At 36.9% G+C, this 22,521-nt stretch overlaps 2 protein-coding genes across 2 annotated transcripts in view; one reads left to right on the forward strand and one right to left on the reverse strand.

The window, feature by feature from the left end:
* LOC138156917 (uncharacterized) overlaps nucleotides 1-5,210 on the reverse strand; it is a gene marked incomplete at its 5' end in the record, with an annotated part of 54,521 nt that extends 49,311 nt beyond the window's left edge. The window contains one exon of the mRNA XM_069082404.1: nucleotides 4,970-5,210. Within this exon, the coding sequence (XP_068938505.1) occupies nucleotides 4,970-5,210 (241 nt within the window). The remainder of the gene's footprint in view (nucleotides 1-4,969) is intronic.
* SPTSSA (serine palmitoyltransferase small subunit A) lies at nucleotides 5,198-21,249 on the forward strand. Its single transcript, XM_069082192.1, has 2 exons — nucleotides 5,198-5,418; nucleotides 20,009-21,249. The coding sequence occupies exons 1-2, from the start codon at nucleotides 5,307-5,309 to the stop codon at nucleotides 20,110-20,112; spliced, it is 216 nt and encodes a 71-aa protein (XP_068938293.1). The 5' UTR covers nucleotides 5,198-5,306; the 3' UTR covers nucleotides 20,113-21,249.
* The last annotated feature ends 1,272 nt before the right edge of the window (nucleotides 21,250-22,521 follow it).

Raw genomic sequence — 22,521 nt, forward strand, 5'->3', positions numbered from 1 at the left:
CTCTCTCTCTCTCTCTCTCTCTCTCTCTCTCTCTCTCTCTCTCTCATGTTTTCTTACATGTCCTTCATCTCTATTTTATACTGTTTTTATTTTTGTTCATTTTGCAGCTGGAAATCCTAGGGCAGTGAAAGCTCTTATCAGGATAAGGAAAGGAATGTAGATGTCAAGTTTGCTTTGTTGGACTTGAAGCAATGAATGATCATTTCTCCTTTTCCCTTATCATGATCTTGTGTGGGATGAAAAACCCTATCCAAAATTTAATCAAAAACCCAGATGTTTTTGAAGGTAGGAACAAAAAGGATTTATTCAATCTTGCAAGAAAGGGGCATCACCTCCACTAGGATGGACTAGCAGAAGGAAGCCAGTTACAGAGAAAAAAAACATGGTTATATACCCTAATGCTGATAACCCCTCTCACTGACCTTACCCTAATTGGTTGAGAGCTCGGCCTCACAATCCAGTGCGGGAATCTACCTAGATACAAGGAATGTGGAAACAATCTTCAACTAATGAAACCCCATCAAAGCATTTAATACCTTATTTGGCAGTAAGTTTCACTTAGGAGAGCAGAACTTAGGCCCATCTGAAGCAGGAGTCCAGCTTGAGTTTAGAGCACTGTCTCCATTCCATGAGAATACCTTCACTTACTTCACTCATGGTCCTACGAGGACAAGCAGATATGATGATCCCACAGATGGGTCTTCACCATACCCTCACACAATCTAACTTGGAAGTAGGTAGATGCTTAGGTGCAGTTAGGTGGTACAGTGGATAGAATGCTGGGCTTAAGAGTCAGAAGACCCTTCTAACCCAGTTCAAATCTGGCCTCATACAACTTCCCTGTTTGCCTCAGTTTCCTTATCCATTAAATGAGCTGCAGAAGGAAATAACAAACCACTGCAAGATCTTTGCCAAGAAAACCCCAAATGGGGGCAGCTAGGTGTCTCAGTGAATAGAGCATCAGTCCTAATCAGGAGGATATGAGTTCAAATGCGGCCTCAGACATTTAACACACATACACAAGAGCTACCCAAGCAACCTCGGGCAAGTCGCTTAACCCAAATTGCCCTGCCTTCTTCCCTTCCAAAAAAAAAGCAAAAAACAACAACAACAACCTAAATGGGGTCATGAAAGGTCAGACACAACCAAAACAATTTAACAACAGGTAGATATTGTATAGTTGTATAAGTATGTACACATATATATACACATATACCTATGTGTATAGTTATATGTGCATGTTTATAGATATATATGTATATATGTGTGTGTGTATGTGTACACACACACATACCAGGTCATAGTACTCCTGTAGTGGTGGTATAAATAGGATTAAGATTTACAGCAAGGCTCTAAGGAAGCCTTCTATTTAACTTTTATGGAGCCAGGGCACACTCAGGAGTGAACTACTAGGTCTTCTCCCTTGGTCATCCTTGACAATGACTTTGGTGACCTTAGAAGTTCTCCCACCACTAGGTACCTTGGCTCTTTAGCAATATGTCCCCCTCCAACTATGTTCTATCAAATTTTCCCTTCAACTCAGCTAAGGCTTGTTTAGGCCACTGCTAAACTGTGGTTGTAACCCCATATGGGGTCACATAACTGAATATGGGGGGGGGGGGTTGTCACAAAAAATTTGGCAAAAGTAAAAGGTTTCTGAACATACAATGACCAAAAGTTAATTCAAAATCAAATGTGTAAAGAATCCTAGGTATTTCTGGCAGCTCTTACGCGTTTTGCATTGTGCAACTTCACTGAAGCCTTGGTTCTAAACACACAACATGTATACTTTGCACTGCACATGCCATCACTCCACACAATGCTAATGAACATTGTCAGAAATACTTCAACTCAGATTTGAGACAGTTGTATGTTATGAATCGCAGTGTTTTTACAGTACATACAAAGTTTTCTATTTTTACAGAAATTTAATAGTTGAGTTACAGAAAATAAAGACTTTTAATATTTTCCTACAATCATTCCTCCACATGCAACTATCAAATTAGTATATCTTTGAATTGCATTGTATTAGAATGTTTGATTTTAAAAATTGTTGCTATCTCCTTATTTTACAGAAACATGTTTCATTGCAACAAGACAAAATCCCTTTAATAATATTTCTCCATCATCACAGCTGTATGTGTATGTAAGTGTGAACATCAATTTTTTAAATTAAGCACAAATATAATTTCATAAACTAAAGCTAGTATTTGAAAAATGATTAGCAATATTTATTCATATTTTAGGAAAAAATATTTTTCAGTTATGTGTAAGTGGCTAAACTTAGACAGAAGAGGTAAAAATACTGATGACAATGATTCTGTCATCTTTGCTACCAGGTTGTGATACATTTAAATTGACAAGAAAAAGAAAACATGTTGAATGATTTTTCCAATATGAATTTACTTTTAATAATGATGATGGTGTGGTTGCTTAATTTGTAATGAAGTTTTGGCTGAGGAGAGCATGAAACTAGCCAAACTAATGACATCTTAATTCCAAGCATACAGCATACTGCAATAAACCAAAGGAATATTTTGAGTGACTTAAAATCTTCAAATAAAGAAAATGTTTTGAGAAATTTGTTACTGTAAATGAAAAGTGTTTACTTGCAACTCACAAAACTTATTTAATTGCAAAAACTAAAAAGCACTACATGATAGATCTCCTGTCACCTGCTGCTACTAAAACATCAAAAATAGTTCATGAGAAAAAGCATGGGGATGAAATATATAAAATTAGTTTATTGAATGATACTGTTTCCAAAAGAATTTCTGAAATTAGTAATGACCAATTCTAGCAACTTATTACCAGGCTTGAAGGCAGACCAAAGTTTGCAATTCAGTTAGATGAAACAACTGATATCTCTAACATGGTACAGTGGTTACTTTATGCAAGATGTGTTTATGAAGGAAGTTTACATGAGGAATTATTGTTTTGTTGCCTGTTGGAAGGGTACACAAGAAGGGAAGATATACAGCTTAAAGTTGATGAATTTTTCACAAATGAAGGTTTACAAAAGAAAAATTGCATTGGAATCTGTACAGATGGTGGTGGAGCAATGACAGGAAAGAGTACTGCATTTGTAGTGAAATTTAAAGCTGGAAGCAATGAACATATCACTTTAACTCACTGCATGATCCACTGCAATCCTAGTCAAAAAAATACCACTAAAGTAAGATGTTGTGCTTCATGATGCTATCAAAATCATTAACTTCTTTAAAAGTCGTGCCCTTAACAGTAATTTGTTTTCAAACGGTTTGGAAAGGTTACAAAAACTTACTACTACATGCAAAAGTAAGGTAGCTCCCAAGAGGGTGAAGTTTAAACAGATTATTGAAACTGAAAGATGAAATTGTTATTGTTAAGCACAACTCCACCTTCCATTCCCCTAATTGATCTGTAAGCAACAACTCCACCTTCCATTCCCCTAATTGATCTGTAAGCAGGCATTTTAGCACAACCCCACCTTCCATTCCCTTAATTGATCTGTAAGCAGGAATTTCAGCACAACTTCACCCTTCCTTCCCCTAATTGATCCATGGGCTGGGAGGGAGTTTCAGCCTAGGGTAAAATCCCTGCTCCATTCTATCGCAACCCCACCCCCCTCCTCACCCCCTACCAGGTGTTCCCCATCTCCACCCATTCTGGGTTCCCTGTATCTCAGCCTAGGAAAAACTTCTCTGCTTTGGGAAAATTCAAATATACACTGACCAATCACTGATTGTAGTTTCAGCTTATATAACCTGACTATTGTAATGTCTTTAAAAACCGGCATATTGTTCATGCCAATTCACTGTCTGCTTTGGGTATGTGACCCCTGAAGTCCTTTGGTAATAAATCCACTTCCAATTTTAATCTCTGGGATCTTCTCTCTCACTTCTTTATGCCCTACAGTTATATTTTTGACTGAGTTGAAATCTGCTTTTGTTAATTTTTTTCATAGTGATTTATGGTTTTCAAAACTGCATTTGGATATTTTCAAAAAACTCAATGATCTAAAACATGTCACTTCAAGGAAAAAAAACTAACATATTTATATCAAAAGACAAAATTGAAGATTTTACTAAAAAAGTTACCATTTGTAAAAATAGAGTGGAAAAAAGGTTCTTTAGAAATGTATAGTTACAAATGATTTTACGACTGAAAATAACCTTCCAAAAGATGTAATTTTATTTGTTATAACTGATCATCTGAAGTGCCTAGAGACAGTTTCAGAAATACTTCCTTTCAAATTTTGATTCTAAAAAACTAAGTTGGTTTATAAAACCGTACTCGATTGAAATAAAAAACATCAGTAATTTGCCATTAAAAGTTCAAGAAGAGCACCGGCTCCAGTGTCGAGATGACCTGGGGATCAAATCCGGGCTCAGACACTTAGCACCCACCCAGAAACACCTGGCCGTGTAACCTTGAGCAAGTTACTTAACCCCAATTGCTTTAAAAAAAAAAAAAAAGTTCAAGAAGAATTTGCAGAAGTATCAAGAGACATGGGTTTAAAATTAAGTCTCTTAAAAATTAAGCAAATTTTGGTTTGGAATCGACAGAATTTCCAACAATTTCTGAACCGGCCCTAAACATACTTCTGCCATTTTGTATTATGTATTTAGGCAAAGTTGCTTTCTCACTATTGAGGGCTATAAAAATTAATCAACTCTGAAAAACGTAGAAGACACTCTACGTCCTGCAGCATCAAATACTCCACTAAGATTTAGTTCTTTATGTAAAAATAAACAAGTATGTCCCTCTCATTAGTACGTAAATTCGCTTTCCTCTTTAATCAGTGGTAAAATTATATGTACACGAAAGAATTGTTTTAAAATAAATTTCTTTATGACTTATTATCAGTAAATGTTTCATTTGTATACTTTTTAATATACCTATTATAGAGGTCGAGCAAAAACGTCTTGGGCGAAAAAGGGTCGCGAGTGAAAAAAATTTAAGAAGCCACGGTTTAGGCCATTCTTACTCCGGTCTCCAGCCCGAGTCCTCCCTGCAATGCCATTTGCACCCCGCACAATCCGAGCTAAAGCAGAGAGAAGGAAGCTCGATTCCGGTAGTTCCCTGGCAGAAGCTTTAGTACCGGCGCAGGCGCAGGCCTCGCGATCCAACCTCTGTAAGCCGTCCGGCCAATCAAGAGCCCCGAGGCACTCGAGGCTGACGTCAGCTCGCCCTCGGAGCTGAGCGTGCGGGGTGACGTATGTGTCTCGTTAGGCTAAATGGACTGAGAGCAGGCTTAGCGGCAGGGAGTGGGTGTAGAGCCAGGAGGAGGCACCCGGAAGACAGATTTCTCGGCAGAGGTTCCGATGGCTGGCATAACGCTCGGAAGGGCTTGGCAGCAGATGTCTTGGTTCTATTACCAGTATCTGCTCGTCACCGCGCTCTATATGCTGGAACCCTGGGAGAGGACTGTCTTCAGTATCCTGCTCGATTGGCTGCGGGGGCGGGCGGTGAGGGACTTGGAGGTGGGTGGGCGTGGAGTAAGAGGGAGGGAGAGGCGGGGAGAACTGGCGATAGTCTGAGGTCGAACTATGGGGGAGAAACCTAGACTAGACAGCAAGTGCAGGCCTGTAAGTGCGAGGAAAAGATGGATGGGTGCCTGTGGAAGAGAGGCCCTGGAGAAGTCGGGGTGGGAAAGGGGTGTGTCAGCGCTTGCTTGCATCCTAGTGCTGGATAGAGCTGAGATTGGGAGGGGAGGAGAGGGACGAGCGGAGGGTGACCCGAGCAAAGTGTCCAGGCAAATGAAGATGAATGCTGGAGAAGCTGTGGGCAGCTTAGATTTGTGTGTGTGGGTTGAAGGTGTCCTGCTTTCTGCTTATGTGAGTGAGAGGCAGAGATTTGTGTGTGCCTCTTGTAGTGTAACACCATTTAAGTCCCTTATATATCAGCCTTTTTCCCAGTTTCAGAATATTTGGTCCAAGAGAAACAGTTTAGATTTATCTTTGTCATGAATCAGTTTTAAATTACAGATTTTATGTATATGGTTAGGAAAGAAATTCTTAGTTATAGTTGGATTAGAAAGAATTAGCAACTAATAATGCCGTAAAGATCTTACTGAAGTGGGCAATTGTGTCGATTTTCTAGAGGAAAGAATATTCCAGATAATGTCATTTATTTCCTTGGCCACCCTACATAATTATTTTGTGTCCTGTAAATGCAAATACATGACATGCCGTTTCTGTGGATACCATTGGTGTTTTCAGTATGATTTTCTGGAGGTGGCTTAGTTTTTAAAAAGAACACATAAAACATGATAGAAAAGTATTGAAGTAATTTTGTTACTACTGTATATAAAATATTTAAACTCATTTATAATTATATGGTAATGGGATTAGTAGAATGGTAAAGGAAAAAAATGGATTAATGACAAATAAGTCTTAGTGTCACCAACTTATTTTTAGGCCTTTCTGTTTACCTTCTCAATACCCTGAACTCCTAAGTCCTTTTAGTTATCTTATGAGAAATTTTCAGAGATAGGCCAGGTTTGGTGCTTTGCTGATAATAGTTTGAAAAGTAATGCTATCAGTCTCTTAACTTGGATGTGAAAGATGAGAAAACTATTCACACTCTTGGATTGGGTTTCAAATTCTTTGTGAGTTACATATTATTGTAGCTTGATTTTAAAAAATGCATGCATATATATATATATGTGTGTTATATATATATACATATATACACACACACACAGACACGAAGTATTTTGAAATTTCAGGATCTTATTGCTTTGAAATTCAAGCAAGCAATTATTTTTGGTTATATATGCCTCAGCACCATTTCATGAGCATGTTGAGTGACTAATGTAAAAGATACATTGGTGTAGTTATTTTTTAAATTCCTTTAGGGAAAACAACAAATTAATTTGCTCCTCTAGCCTGTTCTGTGTTCAGACACTGCTGCAAACATGAATTTCATCACTGGTCGATATGTTTCAACAAATAACTGCATTTATAAAAGAGGTTTTTCTAATTACAGAGGTGTGTTTGTTTGTTTGTTTTTTTAAAGCAGTCAGGGTTAAGTAACTTGCTCAAGGTTACACGGCCAGTTATTTCTGAGTGTGGTGCTAAGTATCTGCACCGGGATTTGATCCCCAGGTCATCCCGACACTGGAGCCGGTACTCTTACTTGCTGAGTCACCTGGCCGCCCCTAATTACAGAGTTTTTGAAAAGATGTGTTTTCAATGACTTCAAAACTATTGGAGTATTGAGACCTGCTAGAACCCAGAGAGTATAATAGGTTTCTAATTGATGTTTCTGCTTCCATTGTATCTCTTCAAATCTGTCCCTCTCACAACTTCCAAAGTAACCTTAAATTACAGATCAAACCCTGTCTCTGCTCTGCTCACGTAACTCAAAAAATTTCTTATAGGAAAAAATGAAAACTCATTGCCTTGGCATTTATAGCTCTTTACAATAAAGTAACCCTTACTTTTTTCTGTATTTTTTTTATTACTTTTCTTCACAAACATTACTTTCCATATAATCTGGACTACTAGTTTTTCCCAAATTAAACAATCCCATCATATCCCTAGAATTGGACAATGTCTAGGTTTTTTCAAGGCGTAAGGGTAACCTGTGGCTTTGTTGCTGTAGAGAGACAGGAATGGCCACTACAGTTGAAGCTGTTCTCTACCTTCACCTGACCCACCTTTGTGGGCTCAACACTCCTACCGTGTTTCCCCGATAATAAGACACTGTCTTATTATTTTTTTTGGACAGAAAAACACCAGAGGGCTTATTTTAATGAACATTGACAGCAATTTTAATAAACAGGTAAATGTGAACAAAAAAATGTACCAGCAAGCAAATCACTGGGGAAGAACAGGATGACGCGCTCACTGCTGCAGCTCTGATTGGATACAGCTCGGAGCCCAGCGAGCGTTTCATGGGGGGGGGGGGCATACAGAGGGTACCGTAATGTAGTGTGTAGCGCAGGGGATCACCTTCACTACAGTAGCAATCTCAATAGGGCTTATTTTCAGGGGAGGGCTTATTTTAGAGGAATCTTACACAGTACGGGGAGGGCTTATTTTCGGGAAAGGTCTTATCGGGGAAACATGGTATCTATAACTGATTTTCTTCATGAACTGGCCCCCATCAACTGACTTTGAGGGGAGGGTTCCCCAGCATAATGCTGAAAGGGGTACTTTGAGAAGACTTTGAACTAAGGTCTCCTTTCCACCCTTTTCTTCTTTTTCCTACTGTACTGTATCACAAAATATCCAAAATCTATGCCTAAAAACTTCAACATTGGGAGGTTTGGGCTCTGAGATAAGAGAATGAGCAGCAGTGGGAGTGTCTTGCATTGCCAGCACCTCTGTCCACTCTTGGATCTCAAATCCCCTAGGAAACTGCTAAGGGGTTAATTCTGAAAATTGGTGCATAAAACTCAAGTAGCCAGTTGTTAAGCATAATCTTTTATTTTTTGTTTGTTTTAAATAATATTTTTTTCCCCCAAGCTGCCTTGTAAAAGCAATTTTGACATACTTTTTATTAAGGTTCTATTCCTCCCTTCCTCAACCCTGCCCCTTCCCAAATATACTAAGAAATCTGATATAGCTTGTTATATATACATGTGCAATCATGTAAAACATTTCCATGTTAGTCATTTTATAGAAGAAAAGTCAAGCCAAAAAATAAAGATAAAAATAGTATGCTTTGATCTGTATTCAGACTCCATCAGTTCTTTTTCCCAGAGGTGAATAGCGTTTTTCATCACAAGTCCTTTTAGGATTGTCTTGAATTGCTGAGAATAGTTAAGTCAATAACTTCTTTCCCTTTAGCACCTTCAGTATTTGTCATTTTCCTTTTTAGTCAGTTTTCTCAATCTGATGGATGAGGTAGAACCTCAGAATTGCTTTAATTTGCATTCTGTAATTATTGGTGATTTGGAGCATTTTTTCATATAGCTGTTGATAGGTTAGATTTCTTCCTTCAGAAACTTCCTGCTTTTAGTCTTAGACCTTTTTTCATTTGGAGAGTGGCTCTTATCTTTTAAATTAGTCAAGAAACCTTTGTCTGAAGCCTTGGGGTTCAAAGAAAGGGAAGAATAGTCCTTGCTTTCGCTCAAGGATTTCATGGTCTGAAGGGAGAGACTTCTATGTATATAGGCATGTACAAACAGTTATGTATAAAACTGAAGACCATGATAAAAAAAAAATTAAAGATCCTAAACATCATTTTCGAGGAAAACTGTACCAAATCCAGAGGATAAAATAGAAATGGAAAGAATCCATCAGTCTACTCCTGAAAGAAATCCCAAAATGGAAAGCTAGAAATAATATAGCCAAACAATTTACAGAGTAAACTGGATGTAGTCTTAGAGGGAAGGCACTGGCATTAAGGGGAATCAGAAAAGGAACCACTTTTTAAAGTGTTTTTTTTTTATTTTATTAAATATTTCCTAATTACATATAAAAAAATTTTAACATTCGTTTTTGAAAATTTTGAGTTCCAAATTCTCTCCCTCCCCCTCCCATTGAAAAGGCAAGCAACATGATATTAATTTTACATATGAGGTTATGCAAAACATTTCCATATTATCCATGTTGCAAAACACACACACACACACACACAAAATAAAGTAAAAAAAAAAACAAACTATACAGGCTGTCCAGCTCCAGCCCTCACAGTGCTCTGGCTCCGGCTCCAACAGGTGGGGCAGCAGCAGAAACACTACTGAAACCACTCTGGCAGAGAATATGGGGGAAAGTAGAATGTAAGAAGACTAGAAAGGGGCCAGGTTATGAAGAACTTTAAAGATCACACAGAGAATTTTATGTTTGGTCCTGTAGTTAACAGGGAGTCATTGGAATTTATTGGGGGAAAGTGAATGAAGTGGATCTCAGTACTTTAGGAAAATCACTTGGCCACTGAGTGGAGGATGAACTGGAGTTGGGAAGCAGAGATGTCATTTCGAAGGCTATTGGTTTAGTACACATGTGAAGTGATTAGCTCTGTAATCATATTGGTTGTAGTATTTGAGGAATTTATAGAGATTATAGGTTTCTAAGGTAAAATTGACAGGACTTAGCAACTGATTGGCAGTGGTGATGTTAGAAGTCAAGGATGAATGACATTTCGTTTTCCCATTTCCTTTCTAATTTTAACTGGATTGGTTTTGTTTGTTCAAAACCTTTTTAATTTTATGTAATCAAAGTTGTCCACTTTATTTTCTGTGATCCTCTTTTTCCCTTTATTTGGAAGAAGTATTTACTTCTCCTTAGATCTAAAAGTTAATTTCTTTCTTGCTCCTCTAATATGTTTATGACAGCACCCTTTATGTCCAAATTATGTGTCCATTTGGAGCTTATCTTGGTATGTAGGGTGAGCTTTCCAGCTTACCCAGCAGTTTTTTGTCCAGTAGTAGCCAGGGTCTAGTCAACCTCTCTATTTTTTTAAACTAGTAGCAAATTGTTTTACTGCTGCTGGTTTGTAGCATAGTTTGAAATTATGATACTGCTAAGCCACCTTCTATCTCACGCTTTTTCATTATTTCTCTTTTGAGTTTCTTGACCTTTTGTTCCTCTAAGTGAATTTTTTTGTACATATAGGGTCCTTTTCTTTTTTCTTTGACCTCTTTGGAGTACAGACCTACCGGTAGGAGTGATATTGCTGGGTCAAAGGGTATGCACAGTTTAATAGACCTTTTGACATGCTTTCAAATTGTTCTCCTGAATGGTTTGACCAGTTCACAATTCTACCAGCTTTTGTCATTTTTGATAGGTATGAGGTGGTACCTCAGAGTTGTTTTAGTTTGCATTTATTTAATCAATGGTGATTTAAATTTTTTTTTTTATGATTATAGATAGCTTTGATTTCTTCTCCTAAAAACTACCTATTCATATCCTTTGGCAGTTTGTCATTTGTAATTGGGAAGAAATTTTTATTTTTATAAGAACTCAGTTCCATATATATTTGAGACAAAAAGGGCATTCATTGGGAAAGCACTAAAAAAATTGTTTATATTACTTCATTATTTATGGTACCTTTTAGCAAAATGTCTCCCACCTTATCTCTTTTTTTTAAGTGTTTATTTTTAGTTTTCAACAATAACTTCTATAAGATTTTGAGTTCTAAATTTTCTTATCCTTCCCAAGATAGCATGCAATGTCATATACGCTATACATGTACTACCATATTAAATATTTCCATATTAGTTATGTTGTAAAGAAAAATTAGAACCAAATGGGAAAACCATGAGAAAGAAGAAACCAAAAAAAGGGGGGGGGAGAAAATAGTCTGCTTTGATAAGCATTCAGACTCCATAGTTCTTTCTCTGAATGTGGATAGCATTTTCCATCATGGGTCTTTTGGAATTGTCTTAGATCATTGCATCCTGTTTAACTCTTTTTTCTTTTTTGTGGAGGCGGGAAGGCAAGGCAGTTGGGGTTAAATGACTTGCCCAGGGTCACACAACTGTTCTTAACTCTTTTAATTAGGTCTTTTTTTTCTTTTACTTTGTCTGAGCTGAGGTATAATAAATTCTGCTCCATATCTTTGTTTTAACTTTATTTGTGGCTTTCTGTTTCAAGTGTGTCTCTTATAAACAACATTAACGTTGAATTCTAGTTTCTAATCCATTCTGCTATCAGCTTCCATTTTATGGGTAAATTCACTCCCATTTTCATTAAGTTATGATTACTAACTATGCAGTTCCCTATGTTGTTTTTTTTTTTTAAGTGTCATTTTCTTCGGTGTTTTTTGTGCCTCTTTTACCAAGCTATTCTCTTTTCGTAATTTTCTCACATTATTCAACTCTTCCAGGAATTCTTGTTGGACTTGTGTCCACAATTCACTTTTTTTTTTTGGTTATAGTTATTTTCACATTATTGTCATCTTCTTTGTTTGTGTCTTGGTCTTCTCTGCCACCATATTAGCTTTTTATGATCAGGTTCTTTTTTGTTTGTTTGTCTTTGTTGATTTTTCCAACCTATTTCTTAACTTTGAACTTTATGTTAAAGTTGAGCTCTACTCAACTAGGCATGGGAATGTACTATCCGAAGCTTCAGGCTTTTTCATGCTGCTGTTTTCAGAATTAGTTCTGGGGATCTGCAAGTTTTCGTTGCTTCCAAGGTGGTATGTTTTAGGGAGAAATGTAATCACTTTCTCCTGGACTGTGCTCTCTGGTCTTTACCTGGGAAGGGTTCCTGCTTTTCTGCAGTTGTAACAGTGCTCTTCTTCCATTTGGCCTTGCAACTGTGACTAGGGCCCCTTGTTCTCTTGCAATCTCAAGTCCTACATTACTCTTGGTCCTATGACTGTGCCCAACGCCCCTGCTCCCTTGTGACCAACCCACAAGCATTCTTGTGGCTCCACAATATTTGTTTCTCCTCTCCACCCCAGAGTTGCAACTCAGGACTGCGTATGGGCAATAAAATTGCCAGTAAGTTCCAGCTACACCCTGTACCAACCAAAGATCTCCTATAATTTCTTTCTAGCTGGTTGTCCCACTCACTTAACCATTCCAGACTGAGAGTGCCTGAAACTGCTGCTGCTACTGCTGTTGCACATGTACTCTAGGCCTCCCCTAACCCTGGTGTCACAGACCTCCCCTGCATACCTAAATTGCTATAGTCTTGAAAAATGCCTCCCCTTGCCCTTTTTTAGATCTGCCACTCCACATTTTGATTCAGAGTTGTTTGGAGGGGAATGTTGGGAGAGTTTGGCTGGGTTGCTGCCTCTAATTCCCCATCTTAACTCAACCCAAACAGAATTGATTATTGTAAAGCTTTTTCATGATATTTTAGCTTTTAAAGTTAGTCTATTTTGCCCTCTGTTTGGTTGAATTTTCTACTTCGCAATTGTCATAGTCTTTTTTAAAATTTCCATATTTCTGGTTTTCTAGAATATTAAAAAAATTTAGATGATTGAACCATCTGGAACTTAATTTAGTGCATGATGTGAGAGGTGGATATGGTTCTTATTTTTGCTATTATTCTATCCAGTTCCTCCTCCCCCTATCAAAAAAAAAAACTGTCAATTTTCTTCTCCCTTTTTTGTGTTGTTGAATCTATAAAATACTATTATGTACCCTTATTTCTAGTTCATCTTTCTCATTGAGCTATCTTTCTATTTTTAAACCTTAATACTACATAACTCAGATAATTACTGTTTTGCAGTATAATTTAATGTATCATAATATATAAAATATAATACAATTAAATATTTAATTTAGTATAATTAATATTGTATATTTCAATATTTAATATAGCATAATTATATAATTTAATATTTTTTACCTTTTTAATAATTTCCCTCAATACATTTGACTATGTACATGTTTTATTTCACAAAGTTGACATCATGATTGGTATTGTTAAACTTACAAATTAATTTAGGTAATATTGACATATTTACATATAGTAGAAGTAGACAAAAACATACAATATATAGTTTGATCTAGCCATGTGTATGTATTGACCATTTCTCCAATTGATTTCAAAGAATGAAATATTCTTCCTTTATTTCACACTACAGTGGATCTATGGCATCATTGTTGGTACTCCCTTTAATATTAGAAATTATAATCTATTCTGTGCCATTCTTGGCTATACCCTACTATAAATTTTCTGCAGGCATTTTTAGGATTATAAATCTAGATTCAGAAAGCATCTCAGGTACTATAGTCCAACCCTTGTTTTACAAGTGAAGATATTAAAATTAATAGTGGTTAAATGATTTGCCCACAAATAGTAAGCATTAGAGGCAGGTTTGGGTCTAGATGATATGCTGTGGACTTTCTTCTAATTTTTTTATGTAGGTATCAGTGCTTGTCTTATACTGCTTCTTCTGTGTTAAGTTATTGACTACTTAACTCCATTATGTCTCTTTATTGGTCTTTCAGTAAACCATAATTTTATGTTTATCTTTATTGAGAGTCTATGTCTTGATGTATCACAGTAGTTGGTTGTTGAATCTGTTGTTTTATTGTTAATGGAATTTTCTCTTAATTTCCTGATTTTATTAGTGACATAAGGTTTACAGAGTGCTTTACAAACATCTCATTTGATCCTGACATCAACCCTGTGAGGTGGATGCTATTTATTATCTTTTAGAGATGAGGGATCCTAAGGTAGATAGAAGTTAAGTGACTTGCCCAGGATCATATAGCTAGGAGGTGTCTGAGATGAGATTTGAACTCTGGTCTTAACTCTGCCTAACTGCCACTCTGACTTATATGGATTTCTCCTATACTCTTGAGGAAGTGTGATGTAGGGGGGGGGGTAGCCTTAAAATCAAGAAAACCTGGGTTCAGGTCCTATCTCTATACTACAGTTATCCCTGACACATTGTAGGGTAGGGGGTCAGGGCATGGCACCCTCTAGAAAATACATATTAAATGTTTTGGCCCTCCCTTTATACCAGAGAATTTTATTTTCTTTTATGGGGTTTTTTACAGTTCCTTATTGAAAAAATTGGACGTGTTTATGGTATTAAAAGATAAAATATCTTCATATTATATAGTATTATACATGTATTTCATGCATTTCTGAGTTTCTAAACTTTTCTTTACATGTTATTAGCAGCTTCACCAAAACTACCCCAAAAATTCTCATTTAATTTTGTTTGCCAACCTGCAATATATCGAAACCACAATGGGAAAGTTGCAATGTGGAAGGAATAACTGTACTAACTTGATAATATTAGGCAAGTCAATAAACCTCTTAGGGAACTCATATTAATCTATAAATTATACATGAGTTGCCCATCTAAATGGGTGGAAGGATTTCCTTATACCAATAAAGTCACAGGTATAGAACAAAAAAACAAGATTATATATCCTATTATTTATGAAAATTACTACTCCCATTTTTGTTGTTAAATTTTGTGCCTCTTTTAAATAAGCCAGAGTTTCATCCATGAAATAACTTCTTTGCTAATATTTGTTCAATTTACTAATGTTTTAGAACTGGGTCTCCTTATCTTTTAGAAATACACAGGTACAGGGCAGCTAGGTGGCGCAGTGAGTAAAGCACCATCCTGGAGTCAGCCAAGTTCGGTTCCGGTCTCAGACATTTAACACCCACACAAAAAATTAGCCGTGTAACCTTGGGCAAGTTACTTAACCCCAATTGCCCTCCAAAAAAGGCAAAAAAAAAATACACAGGCTACTCACAGGCCTCATCACATAGGTCCTTGACCTACCCCTTGCCAACTAGGCTTTTTTTTCCCTTTCTTCTAGGTAATTTGCTGGCCCCCTCTTTATTTCCTGGGGTTTGCTATAACTAGTGACAGACTTAGTGTGGACACTTGACCAGCTTTGCTCACTGCTGCTCAGAACTCTGGGGCTCAAGAGAAATGCCTCTGCCTTCTCAGGAGCTGGGATTACAAGCACATGCCACCATATCTAGTTTAATTTATTTTAATTAATTCTTTTCCTGGCATTTTTAGAACTGTCAGGTATCAATATCCTTGCTTTGCTCCTTTCTTAAATGGAAAAACCTGTTTCTTCATTACATAGTACTAACTCTTGGTTTCAAATCAGTACTACCCAGATCAGAGAAAATTTCTGTTCCTTTACTATTTAATGATTTCAATACAAATGAGTTTTATTTTATCAAAAGTCTTCTGTATCTAATGTTACTATCATGGTAACTGGACCAGTGATGTCTTTGCTGTAGGGAATTCTCAGTAAGGAAATTTCATCAGCCACCTTGTAATATAGGCTTAAAGAGTAGCCAAAGCAAAAAAAAAAGAAAAAGAAAAGAAATCTGGGGTGGCTAGGTGGCACAGTGAATAGAGCACTGACCCTGGAGTCAGGAGCACCTGAGTTCAAATTCAGCCTTAGACACTTAAAACTAGCCATGTGACCTTGGGCAAGTCACTTAACTGCAATTGCTTTGCCCCCCCTCCTCCAAAAAAAGGGGGGGGGGGGAAGAGTAACCAAGAAAACTGAGAGAACATCCCTCTATTCAGACATAATTTCTCTGATATAATCATGTGATTTCTTAATCAAATTAGTTATGTCCCACATTAGGAAAACATGGAAACAATTCACATATATGTCCAAATCTCTGGACCAGTGACTTCAGAAGCATAGGGAATCCCTAGTAAGAAAACCCATTCTTTCACCAGTGAAGATTGGCCACTTGTCTATAATAGGTGGGATGGTGTGTAGAGAGAGCACTAGGCCTGGGAGCAGGAATACTTGAGTTTAAATCCAGCCACAGACATTTATTGGCTTTTGACTTGGGGCAAGACCCTTAACCTCTATTTGCCTCAATTTCATCATCTGTGAACTGGTAACCAGAAGATCATGCAGGGTTGTTGTAGGAATCAAATGAGATGATATTTGTCAAGTGTTGTATGTGACACATATTTAAATGGTAGTTATTCTTTTCCTTCCCCTCCTTTCTGCTCCTCCTCTTTTTGTTCTTGCTCCTCTTCCTCCTCCTTCTACTCTCCTTCCTCTTCTACTTCTTCCCCTTCTTCCTTCTCCTCTTTTTCTTCTCCTTTTCCTTCCTACATCTCCTCTTCCTAATTGATTCTGCTTATTCCTCATAGAAACTGCTCCAGACATTTTCCTTCCTTAAGCCTCACACTTTTCTTCTTTACTTTGCCTCCCAGCTAAACATCTCTTAAATTTACTGTGAAAACTGAAGGAATTGACCTGAATTCTCTCTTTATCTCAAAATGTCTTGATATCACCTGCCACTTTTATATTCCTCAGTTGCTGAAAAGTAGTGCCCCTTCTCTGTGCAGACACCTACTTTCCTATATGCCCAGTCTTTTCCAAAAAATTATAACTTCAGTCATTCTCTTTCCTAAAAGTTTTCTATCTCTCCCTTTCTACTGTTTCCTTCTCCTACTTCTTTCAAACAGGCCCAAGTCTCCCTCACCATAAAAAATGCATTCTAGATCCACCCGGCCCTCAAGCTATCTTACATCTTTATTCCCTTTTTGAGCCAAATTCCTAGAAAAAGCTACCTACACTTACTCTATTTCTTTTCCTCTCCACTACTCCTCAGCTACTTACGTTGTAGCTTCAGACCTTCAACTGAAACAACTCTTTCCAAAGATAGTCTCTTCATTGCTAAATCAGATTCTCTTTTCTCTGTGTCCATCATTCTCATTTTGTCTGCTGCATTTAACATTTTAACATCCCTCTTTTTCTAGATTCTCTGGCCTCTGCAGATTTTTGAAATACTCTTCTCTCCTATTTTTCATTCTTTATCTCCTTTGCTTATTGGCTCATCATCAAGACCCATAATTGTAGAAGTCCCCTGAGAATCTGTCCTAGGCTCTCTTCTCTGTCTACCAGGGGATCTTAACCTGTTGTCCATGAACTTGTTTGTTGTTATAACAAAGTAAAAATGGAAAACATTCCATAGGTTTCACCTAACTTTGAAAGGAATCCATGATCCCCAAAAAGGTTTAAAAACAAAACCCTGCTTATATACTTTCTCTTGGTAACCTACCGGTCTCTAATGTTTTTAATTTCATCATTATTCTTTGTGTGTGTGTGTGTGTCTACACATGCATCTTTGCACATGGGTACACATTTGACTTTGTTTTCCTCCTAAGTTTTAGTCCCAAGTCACCAGTTAGCAACCTGTTGGACATTTCAAACTGGATTTCCTGGAGAGATCTCAAACTCAATTTGGAATGCATTTTCTTTCCCCCAAAACCCTCCTGACATTTTCCTATTTCTGTTGGAAGTTACCACCATCTCCTAGGATCTAGATCTAGATCCTCTTTTAACTCCTGATTTTAATATGTACTAACTATGTGTCTTAGGGCAAGTTTCTCAACATCTTAGTGTCCCAAGTAAATCTAAGACTGTAAGTTACACATGAGTTGCCAAACTCCATTACTGGAGGGAGTTTTTATAAAGACCTTCTGCCTGCTGTTCAATAGTACATAGTTCTTCAAGAACTATTTTGTAGTAAATTATTCTTATTTGAATAAAATTTATGGTCATGGTCCCAAGTTTAGTGATCTGTCCCTGGAAGTTACATGCTTTCATTCTATCTCCGGTCTTGGAGATTAGTGTAATTTTGCAAGAAATGAAGATAGGGCAAAGGGGCTTCTTATAATAAGAAAAAACCCAGCATGTCATGAAAAAGTATATTCCAGCCTTCCTGTAATAACTATAAAATGTATTGCTGGCTCATCATCATGACCTATATTTGTACATGACCCCTGAGAGTCTGTCCTAGGCCCTCTTCATGCATTTCATAAAGCTTATAAGAATTTAAGTAGTTGAATAAAACTTCCTGATAAACTTTTTTTTTTTGTAATTTCTAGGGTTTATGTTCTAATTGCATTTTCCCCTTGAGAGTATGTTCATAATCATATGAGCTGCAAAAATATTTCATAAAACCTATAGGTTTTCATATTTGTTGATGATATGTTGCTGACATGTCCTCCTCTGTGTTGGGCCTGGGTAATTGATATTTAGCATTGCCTGGTGGAAGTCATGGTGCCTTTACATAAAGAAACGCTAGAGAAGAACTGGGACAGATAGTACAAATGAACAGACAGAAAGGAGGGATGCTGGAGGTAGCAGCAATCTTGAAGTTGAGATAGGTTGTTCTTAGCAGTAACTCCTGACTTCATTCTCCCTCCTTCCATTTTCATTTGATAACCTGTTAAGATTAATGGTGGTGAGGCTTTGCCCTTAGTACTCTAACCTTATCTCCTCATACAAGGGCAAGGTGCTGGGCTCCTAGGACTGTGTGAATCAGGGGCCTCCATCCCTACTGTTAGGCATCAGTGTAGCTCTGGTGGAACCTCTCCATTCAGCTCCGGGTCCAGGGAGAAGGAATTAGCTTTGTCTTTGCTTGTGATAGGGTAGAAGTTCCCTGTGGAGACATTTGTCTTTCTCTCTGTGGGTAACAAAAGGAAATTGGGAACTGACTTCACATTCTGGTATTAGCTGATGAGCATCCCAGATTAGACCTTTTGTTGTGTGAGAGGCAGTTGAAAGAATGCTGCCTTTTTCTAGAGTGGGTTTGTTTTGGGGAGTCTTTTTTTAACCTTTTTACATCATGGGTCCTTTTGGCAACTGGTAAAGCCTATTAGAATAATATTTTTTAAATACATAAAAGGAAATCAACTATATTGAAAGCAATTATCAGGTGGTGTTTGTTTTTTAAGACCTTGGATAAGTCATTTAACCTCCCTGCAAACCTGGAAATTGAGAAGTTTGAAGTATATGGTCTCTAAAGTATCTTCCAGTTACAAACTTATCTATGATCCTTAGATTATGGCCCTGAGGTACCCCCTGTTTCACCCTTATTATAGCACCCAGGAGAGAAAATAATAGTGTAGTTGTGTTAGCAATATTTGTGTGTTGTGTAGATTGAACTAATTTGGGCAGGAGGCACGTTTGAGGAATAAGTATAAAGTGCGTAGTTGTTGGCTAGATCAGATGGGGACAGTTTTTACTTATTCATGTTCTCCCTAAAGTTTGCCCCAGAGGGGCCACCCATTTTGTTGAGAGCCTTCCTTGTTTTCTCCTGACATCATGAGGTTCTCATTCTGGCTGACCATTTGCCATCCCCTTACCATTGCCCAGCCCACCTTTTCTTCCTGTCTTCTGATTTCTTGGTAACATCTTTTACTCTTGTTCTTCTTGGGAGATTTAGTTGGTTATTTTTTGCAGTATGCTCACATTCACTTTCCATTTGTGCATAGCCCTCAGTGTGATGTCCATCTTTAGTTCTTTGCAGGCAATGGTATTTCAGATTTTGCAGCCATATAGCAGTACTTGTGAAATGTATTGAAGATTGAGATTGAAGTAATGTAGCATAAACTGAAGATGTGTTTATGATTTAAATTATTATCATAATTTTACTTTGTTACATCTTGTGTTGGTTTTTGATGCTTTGCCACTTGTGATTATTTCAGTATGAAACACTGGTTTAGAAAGAAAACTTTCCTCATGTAAAAATTTTTTTAGTTTACTTCTCTAGACTGTACATTTTTATATTTTAAATTATCTTTGTTAAAATTCTCAACTGTACTAAGAGAACCAATCTCATAGTTTTCCTTAATTACACTTCAGATTCCATGTTGATTTCCATTGTTGGAATGGCATTGTACACTGGATACATCTTCATGCCTCAACATATCTTGGCAATATTACACTACTTTGAAATTGTACAGTGAACACAGTGTGCTCAAGAAGCAACAGACCAGAGATCCACTGAAAGGAAGAAGCAACCTCCCTTGGTGAAATGAGACTTCAGAGATTCCAGACAGACGTTATAAATATAAAGACTAAATTTCATATTAGGACGACAAGGAAACCATCCTGACTCATGTGTTGTATTCATTATTCAGGTGTTCCCTCATATAATAGTTTTGTCTACTTTGACATTGTGGTGGTTTGTACTCTAAATATCAGTATTTTCTTAGCCTTTGGAACTGTTTCACTATTGTTCTGTGAAAGCTTTTCTTAGTGTAATGTTGAGTAAATTTTGATTGCCTTCTATTTTTTAATCTGAGATCATTAGTTAGGCCCCTTGCTACGGCAGTTGTCTGGCACAAAAATCTACTTGGATATAGTTACAGTATTGACCAAAATTTTGTAGAAATAATAACAAGGTGAAGAGAGAATACTTCAGTTGAGCATAAGAGACTTGTTTGTAAATTTATACTCAGGAGTAGTTTCAGCTCATTATAAAACATTTGTTTTGCTTTAGTGTTATTAAGAAAACAAAATATTTCTCCCCTTAACAGTGAAAGAGCAAAGAAGATCCTTCTGCGTATAGAATAAAGGAATACCTAAGCTTATAATAGTTAGCCCTATTTTATGGATTTCACATTGACAAAAAAATTCTGTGATAAAATGCTTGGAGAAGTAATTAACTTACTTGGCAGCATTATTGTGGAATGCTGACCTCAAATGTTAGTTTTAGTAAGTAAATAGTAAAAGATTTCCCTAAAGGATATTGCTAAGATTGTTGTATTGTAAAACTGAATTTCAAGATTGTAGCTGGTGCTAAAAAATTTTAAAAAGCATTATTATTGTTCCCAGTGAATAGTAAACCAGTAATCCAATGAGATTTACAAACTTGATAAAATAGCATTTCACACTTTGTGATGTTTGTATGTTAGAGTGTGTTGTAAAAATTTGTTTCCAAACTAGAAATTTTCTATGGTGAAGGCTGATTATCAGAATTGAAAATCAACTGATGGGAAAACTTCTTTGTTTAAGATTAATGCTATTCTTGATTTTAATCTCATGTTGTGTATTTTTTTTCCGTCCTAAATTTATTGCTACTAAAGATTAATCATTTTTAACTGATTAGTGGTCAGTTTCTCCCCACATTATAGAATTGATAAACTTTAAGAAATAATTCAATCATCAACAAGAATTTATTAAGCAACTTTTATGTGTCAAGCACTGGGCTACATGCAAAGACAAAAAGAAACACCATTTCATAGAATTTGATATATGATCCAATTCTTATTTTACAAAAGAAGAAAAGGTTAAATGATTTTTCCAACAAAGTTGATAGCAGAACCCGGATTAAAACCTAGGATTCTGACTCTCAGGCTAGTATTCTGTCTTCTTTATTGATAGTTTGGGCAGTAGAAAAAATTACAAGCTGAAGAGGGAATATATTAATTGAACTTTTTTGTAAGTTTATCCCCAGGAGTAGCTTTAGCTATCTAGACTGTTTGTTATGAAATATTTATTTTAGATCATACAATATAGAGCTGGAAGAGACCTCCTTACTTAGAGATAGGCTGCTTAATTCTCTCATTGTACAGCTGAAACTGAGGCTGATAGTAGTTAAGTCACTTGCCAGAGGTCACAAAAGCATTTCTAATCCCATAGTTGAGGTAGACCAGGAAAACTGGTCTTAATCAGAAAAAACCTAAGGAAGCAATCTGTACAGCATGATAGTAGTTGTCTAGTAATGGACTTGAATTGCTAAACCTCTCAGAGTTTAGGTGTCTTCATCCTTAAAATGACTGATTAGAATAATGATACTTTGGTATTTTCCTCTGAGTAAAAGACCTTTGTATACAGCTGATCTAGAAAAGACCACCTAAAACAGTCCCACAAATAGATTTCAGTGAATCCACGAACATGGATGAGGGAAAAAAGAATTTCTTTTCACTAACCGCTAGGTGAAATTTGACGTTTCCTTCAATTATGAATATAAAAATAGAAATTTATTTTTAAAAGGGTTACCTCGGCTTCAGCAGGTTGTCCAAGGAGTCCATGACACAATTTGTAGTTAATTTTTTATTAGAGAGGCATTCTGTCATGGTGGAATGAGAGCTGGGGTCTGCATCCAGGGGCTCAGTGCTGGCTCTGTGCAGTTAAGTGACACTGAACAAGGTAGCTCTCTGTCCCCCAGCAACTATTTTAAGACTCTTAAATGTCCATGCACATCAGGAATTCATGTGAATCACGTAGTTATTTGGGGTACTGAGAAATTGGGTAACTGGCCTGTCTTGACAAGTCTTGCTCCAAGACTGGCACTCTTATCTACCATCCAACACTCCTTTTTGCTTGCTTGCTTAAATACTGCTTGGTTTACTGAACTTCTAATGATACTT

This window comes from Petaurus breviceps, unplaced genomic scaffold, assembly GCF_028583685.1.
Source record: "Petaurus breviceps papuanus isolate PSGF00001 unplaced genomic scaffold, PetGlider_PUasm1.0 164, whole genome shotgun sequence".
Taxonomy (NCBI): domain Eukaryota; kingdom Metazoa; phylum Chordata; class Mammalia; order Diprotodontia; family Petauridae; genus Petaurus; species Petaurus breviceps.